Genomic DNA, 6,642 nt, shown 5'->3' with positions numbered 1-6,642 from the left:
AGAAGATTGCTTATCTTTCTAATTCAGTGACTCTGTGAGGAATTAGACCAGCCAGGGCGAAGGTGGGGCAGGGGCTGAAATATGAGGATGGTTAAAAAAAAGCAACCCCAGGGTTGGGGATTTGGCTCAGTGGTAGAGCGCTTGCCTAGCAAGCGCAAGGCCCTGGGTTCGGTCCCCAGCTCTGAAAAAAAAAAAAAAGAAGAAAAAAAAAGAAGCAACCCCAACAAGCTGGCTGGAAATGGGATGGGAAAGTGTAAACGCCTCGCAGACATAGATAGTTTGTCTGGATCTGTACCAGAGTAATTGGGCTGAGAGTTGTGTTTACATGGAGGGCTGTCTATACTGGAAACCAAGCACACACACATAAGCAAGACCACAGATAGGAAGCTTTTCTGGGGAAGATGCCATGTTTTCCTTTTTGGAGAACTGGTAGCACCCGTCCTTCACTATCTTCTGCGTCCCTGCTCCAGGCCAATAAGATATGCAAATAAGCCCCTTATCTCATTGGATGAGGCTTGAGGACCACAGATGATCTCAGAGAACTAGTCCTTTAAGAGTGCCCTTTGGGCTCTGTGCCCACAGCCCCCTTGTTCCGAATACAGGGACACCAGACCCTGCTCTATGGAGTGCCTAGTCTCTGGGGGAGCTGTGCAGTTCTGGTTCTGACGGTGACTACGAGGTCTCTGCCATTCTAAAAGTGAGTATGTCTGGTGACCCTCGTGGGTGCTAGGCCTGTCATGTAGAGCCCCTCCCCTGATCTTGCAGTGTGCTCTCTGCCGTGTATCTTACGTAGACTTCTCGCTCTTCTGCACCCTGCCTCATTTCTACTCTGGATGCTATCGTATCAGAGAGAGAAGCTGCCTTCCCAGCCTTATGGTTTAGCATCTCCCAGTCTCCCAGTACACCTCCACCAGTGTCTCACCATCTCCTTTCCAGCCAGTGACTAGTTCCTTCCATCAGCCCTGTCCTCTTCTAACTTTCTGGTCAAAGTGTGCAAGTCTGAGATGCGGTCGAATTAAACGGGGACTCTTGAGGCACCCGAAGTCCAAGTGCTGGAGGAGAAGACTCCTGGAACTTCTCCTTCTGGGGGTGGGCGTGTCTCTCGGGATCGGGAGCTGGGCTGGAGATGGGCCTGCCAGACTGGGAAGTGCAAAGTAGTGAGATAAGTTAGCCGGAGGTGAGCATGTGTTCCTTGGCTGGTGAGAGAGTTCCTTAGTGTTGTAGATTGCATGCACTCTGCTGGGTCATGGCTTGCTCAAGGGCTTCTTGGGGGTAATATGCTTTTGTACTTGTGCCTCTGCAAAAGATGAGGCTGAGGCAGCCTTTATCAGAATTATGAGTGTAGGCCTCTCCTTTTAGGGTACTTCTCAGAGCTAGTCTTCCACAGAGCACTTTGGGGGAGTTTTCAAAGCCCGTGGTGAACAGAATGATCAGATAGCCAAGGCCATCTGCTTAGACTCACCATGGCAGGTGCTAAGTTAAAGATAATATGTCTTCATGCTTCTCTTCAGAGAGAGTGCTCTCAAGAAGAGAGAGTGGTCACCCGGTCCCGATCTTCCTAGAACCTTTCTTTTCCCATGGAAAGTCTCTTTAGAAGAGATTTGTCTCTTGACTAACCCATAGAACAAACGTGTAACGGACACTCTCCTGAAGGCTTTGAGAGGTAAAGATAACAGCACAATATCCTCATATCCTCAAATTCACAGCACAGTGTCTATCCATTGTTGTAACACACGCACACACACACACACACACGCACACACATGTGCACACGCAGGTGCAAGGCACCCCCCCCCACAGAGAGAGAGAGAGAGAGAGAGAGAGAGAGAGAGAGAGAGAGAGAGAGAGGGTCACAGTTAATTAAGTACAAACTTTAATTGCTTGTAGATGGAAAGGTGCCTCTGGAGATGACAGAGCTTCTTGGCGTGTCCCAGCAGCAGGGTTGGGAACGCTACCACGTTGCCGTTGTTTTTTTATGGATCCCACACACTAAAGACTGTGCTGTCATTCTGTCCTTCAGGCCTGCAGGTTTTGCCCACGGGGAGCTGCCTGGAAGCAACTGTTCAGGGCTGCTTCATTACTCCGGAATCCCAGGGCTGTAGTTTCAGGGCACTTGGGCCCCCGGAGTCACAGTGAAAGGGACGGAAAGGGATGGGAGGCAGCCTCTAAGCGTTCCACACTTTTCCTCTTTCTTGCAGGAGACCTCTCTCTCTGCTCAGTCCCAGAATGGCTCTTCCCCCCAGTCCCTTGGCTATGGAATATGTTAATGACTTTGACTTGATGAAGTTTGAAATAAAGCGGGAGCCTTCTGAGGGCCGGTCCGGAGTCCCCACAGCCTCACTGGGCTCTACACCGTACAGTTCAGTGCCTCCCTCACCCACCTTCAGTGAGCCAGGCATGGTGGGCAACAGCGAGGCCCCTAGGCCCGCAGGCCTGGAGGAGCTATACTGGCTGGCCACCCTGCAGCAGCAGTTGGGGGCCGATGAGGTTCTGGGGCTGAGTCCTGATGAGGCTGTGGAACTACTGCAGAGCCAGGGCCCGGTCTCTGTAGAAGGGCCTCATGGCTACTATTCAGGGAGCCCAGGAGAGACAGGAGCCCCGAATGTGCAGGTGAGTGACCAGAAGGTTAGTCCGAGGGGAGGAAGACCTAAGGAAGAAGGCCAGTCAAGAGAGGGAGAATTCCTGAAGAGAATTATGGACTGGAAAGAGAGAGAGAACAAGGTCCTTGAGAAAAATCAGAGAAACTAGATCACTTTTTCAAAATGGTTGGAAACGGTTGGACACAGAGACAAGATTAGGAGGAGGTGGAGAAATGTGGTTCACAACTTTTAGTTCCAGCATTTGGGAGGCTGACACAGGAAGGTTTCTGTGAGTTCAGAGCCAGCCTTGTCTAAATAGTGTTCCAGGCCAACCATGACTACAGAGTGAGGCCAGGTCAAAAAATAAAACAAAGCAAAATGATTCGAAGGGGTTTGAGAGGGAAAAGAGTTCGGAATTTAAGAGCGTGATGGCGGCGGCGGTGGGGGATGGGCGATTATGTGGAAGCAAAAAGAAAAAAACGATGTGTGGAACCTAGCGGTAAAGGCCGTGGTTGAGGTTGGCGTTTTCAAAGGCTCCGTGTTTTCCCCAGCGCCTAACCTTCTCAGATAGGATTGGGAATCATCCTATTAATTATAGACACAGATGGGGGTGTTGAAGGCTTTAGGATGTAATCCAAATCCTTGAGGGTCACCGGGTTGTGTTGTTCAGGACAAGGAGACGTGTCTGTGTGGCAAGGGCGGGATCTGTCTGGGCGCGGGTCCGGGACACTGCAGACAGCTGAAGGGTACGCAGTGTCCAGAGGCACGATTGGCTCGCCAGAGAGAGGAGGGGCAGAGCCCACACTGCGACACTTGCTGAAGGACCCAGGGGCGCGGGAGCCTTGGGGATGAGGGATGGAGGATGGGAGTGGCAGCGTAGCCCACGGTCCAAGCGTGTCAGAACCTGGGGTGGGGTCTGCAGGAAGAGCGAGCATATAGCAGGTGAAGGTGGAGTCTGGAGGGCTCCCTGACTGTCATGGGGACCCGAGTGTCTCGCCGGGTGACACCCGCATCAACCTGGTCCCTGCACTGTTTCTCTGCAGTTGCCCGAGAGATTTTCAGACGCCGCGCTGGTCTCGATGTCGGTGCGCGAGTTGAACCGGCAGCTGCGGGGCTGCGGGCGCGACGAGGCTCTGCGGCTGAAGCAGAGGCGCCGCACGCTCAAGAACCGCGGCTACGCGCAGGCCTGTCGCTCCAAGCGGCTGCAGCAGCGGCGCGGGCTGGAGGCCGAGCGCGCCCGCCTAGCCGCACAGCTGGATGCCCTACGGGCGGAGGTGGCCCGCCTGGCTCGAGAGCGCGACCTCTACAAGGCCCGCTGTGACCGGCTGACTTCCGGTGGCCCTGGGTCCGACGACCACACACACCTCTTCCTCTGAGCCACTAGGGCAGTGGGTGTGGCGGTTTGGCAAGTGGCTGGGTTGATGGCCATGGTACAGGAGAGGAAGCCCACTAACCAAATCGCTACCTGTGGTCCTGTATGTTCATACAAACATCCCCAAACTTCTGACCCTCGTGGCATGCCAGAAGTTAGATGCTGGTCCTTTGCTGGAGACGAGTCCCCTTCCCTTTTGCAGGTCACGACTCTTCATGATTTAGGGTACTGAATTCTGTAGGGGCTAGTGCCTGTACTGAGGGTGGAGGTGTGGGGGAAGGGTAGGCAGCATGCTGAATGGGAGGAGGGGGAGGAGGAAGAGGAGGAAGAGGAGGAGGGAGAGGAGGAGGAGGAGGGAGAGGAGGAGGAGGAGGGAGAGGAGGAGGAGGAGGGAGAGGAGGAAGAGGGGTGCAGCTCCCCTCTCGGTATAGTTTTTAATTCAAGGTTTTCAACCCGTAATGCACTGATGCTGTAATTAACAATGAAGCTGCATTTCCACCAAATCTTTGAACTCCTGGATTTGTCAAGATTTCAATTCCCCTAAACAAACAGTAATAGTTCATCTGGAAATGCTTTTCTCTGCTCCACTCAGTGGCCTTTAGAGTCCAAAGCAGCAGAACAAGTGTCCTGGATGGGAGCCTGGTGAACTGGGCACTAGTCTCAACTGTGTCACAGGCTGTCTGTCTGTCACCTTGAGCAAAGCGACTGCCATAAGGTTTCTTCCACTTGGACTGGATGGCTTCCAACACTGTTCTAGTTTTGGCCCGTCTAATGGTCTCCCCAAGAGGGGCCAAGATGACTGTACCAAAGGGACATCCTGTTCTGCTGCCCCAGCTTCCAGGCTGTGACTTAGGCATGGCTGCTTGGAAACTCTCCCTTGCCTAGGCTCTAAGTGGTCCCCTGCTAGGCGTCCTTGGCCTTCAAACTGCAGAGGGTGCTCTTGTTACCTCCTGTTTCTTAGAGCTGGAGTGAGACCTCACAGGATAACTAACCGGGAGCTGAGAGACTGTGGCTTTTGTGAATTAAACCTCAAGTCCAAGAAAAACTAATGTTATTGGCTAGGTGTTCTTGCAATTTAAAGAGGTTTAACTCTTTATCCCTGCTTCAGGTAACCGTTTGTGTGTTTTGCTCTAAGAGGGAGATGGGAAAATGAGGGAGGGGGAGAAGGTTTTTTTGGGGGAGAGGGGTCTGCTGTTGTAGCTCAGCGGTAGATTGCTTGCCTAATCTGTGCAGAGAGAGACCCTTTTTGGAGCCGAGCGGTGTACATCTCAGTTCTAGAAGGCCAATGAAAGTGGATTGGAGGAGGTGGAGATGGAGGTCCAGATGGAGCCTTACCACCCACCACCGCCACTACCACAACCGAAACCCAGGAGCAGCAGTGGCCCCAGCTAGGCCTGTCTGTAGCTGTCCTCCAGGTCTCACAGTTGCCATGGTAACCCAGCCCTCCAGTTCAGCAACATATGGGGAGGGCCGTTGGGCAGAGCAGAAGCTTTGAGCTGGGAGTATCCACCTCATCAGCCACTGTCATCTGTCCTCTAAGGGGCACAATAAACGGGAGAAGCAGCCCTGTGTGGGGGAAGTGGCTCCCATATGTCTTTCTTCCTTTCTGCCCCCACTCCCCACCCCCTGACCAGCTGTCTCTTCTCTTCCCAGTGCATTTCTTGTTCCCTCTAGCCTAGCGCATTCTCTCACAGGAGACCGGAACAGGAGTCCTTTCCTCCAGGCCCCTGCACTTTCCTTTCCCTTCCTTACCTTTGACCCTTTCTCTCTGGTGTGGGTTCTTCTCTAATGAGGGCGTGAAGCATCTTCCTCTTTTACATTCATCATTGAAGGGAGAGTGTGAGGCACAGGGAACCCAGCCAGGGTCTCACTTTGTTAGCCCAGGCTAGCCTCAAACTCAGGATGTGTGGTGGTGGTGGTGGTGTGTGTGTGTGTGTGTGTGTGTGTGTGTGTGTGTGAAATGGCATCCCACTGTATAGTTCTCTCTGGCCTGGAACTCACTTGTAGATCAGGCTAGCCTTGAACTCATAGAGATCTACCTACCTCTGCCTTGTGTGCTGGATTAAAAGTGTACGCCACCACGCCTGGCCATGCTTTCTGAGTGCTGGAATCACAGGCATGTGGCACGACACTTTCCCCTCACTCTGAATTTCTGTCTTGTCCTTGTCTGTCCCTTGGGGCTTCGATCCGGACACACCGATTCTCTCCCATCCCTTTCTTATGTGCGTGACTGCACACAATGGCAGAGACTATCCTCGCACACTGATGCCCACAAACCAGACCTCAGTAACACAGGCCTGGTGTCAAGGTGGCACATCTAGGCCCTATGTATACGCTCAAGCAAAGGTTTCATGATGGTGTGAGGAAGGCTGCCGTGCTGCGGCTAAGCAGCTCTGGCTCTGGCTCTTTTCTGACCTTGGAGAGTTCAAAGTCAAGCCCTCCTCGCTTTGCCAGAAAACCAGGGAGACTGTGTTATGATTTGCTACCACAGTGCACACATTTAAAGACGCCGAGAGTGCTGTGTGCTGAAGAACAGGCCTCAATGTTGGTGCTGATGCCATCCGTACGAGTGCCCAAGTGGACTTCCCGAAACCTCAGGCCACACCCACAGAAGGTCGGGTGCATGAAGACTCACCCAGAAAGATCAGGCCTTCCAGACCTGAGACCCTCTCTGTGCTCCTAATTCACCAG

At 53.0% G+C, this 6,642-nt stretch overlaps 1 protein-coding gene across 2 annotated transcripts; it reads left to right on the top strand.

Moving 5' to 3' along the window:
* The first annotated feature begins 580 nt into the window (after nt 1–580).
* Nucleotides 581–5,000, top strand: Nrl (neural retina leucine zipper). 2 transcript variants are annotated; one of them, NM_001106036.3, is made up of 3 exons: nt 581–701; nt 2,202–2,610; nt 3,623–5,000. In NM_001106036.3, the coding sequence occupies exons 2-3, from the start codon at nt 2,227–2,229 to the stop codon at nt 3,953–3,955; spliced, it is 717 nt and encodes a 238-aa protein (NP_001099506.1). In that variant the 5' UTR covers nt 581–701; nt 2,202–2,226; the 3' UTR covers nt 3,956–5,000. The 2 variants fall into 2 exon arrangements, with proteins under 2 accessions (NP_001099506.1, XP_063130193.1); XM_063274123.1 differs by lacking the exon at nt 581–701 and having other exon boundaries at nt 1,895–2,610.
* The last annotated feature ends 1,642 nt before the right edge of the window (nt 5,001–6,642 follow it).

Source organism: Rattus norvegicus, chromosome 15 (genome assembly GCF_036323735.1).
Source record: "Rattus norvegicus strain BN/NHsdMcwi chromosome 15, GRCr8, whole genome shotgun sequence".
Taxonomy (NCBI): domain Eukaryota; kingdom Metazoa; phylum Chordata; class Mammalia; order Rodentia; family Muridae; genus Rattus; species Rattus norvegicus.
Note: the sequence above shows the minus strand (reverse complement) of the source record. Positions and strands in the feature narration are given on the sequence as shown.

Excerpts from the sequence above, each read along its gene's own strand:
- Nrl (NM_001106036.3), top strand. The coding sequence starts at position 2,227 with ATGGCTCTTCCCCCCAGTCCCTTGGCTATGGAATATGTTAATGACTTT. Across the intron at positions 2,611-3,622 it reads CAGGAGCCCCGAATGTGCAG|TTGCCCGAGAGATTTTCAGA; the intron begins GTGAGTGACCAG and ends GTTTCTCTGCAG.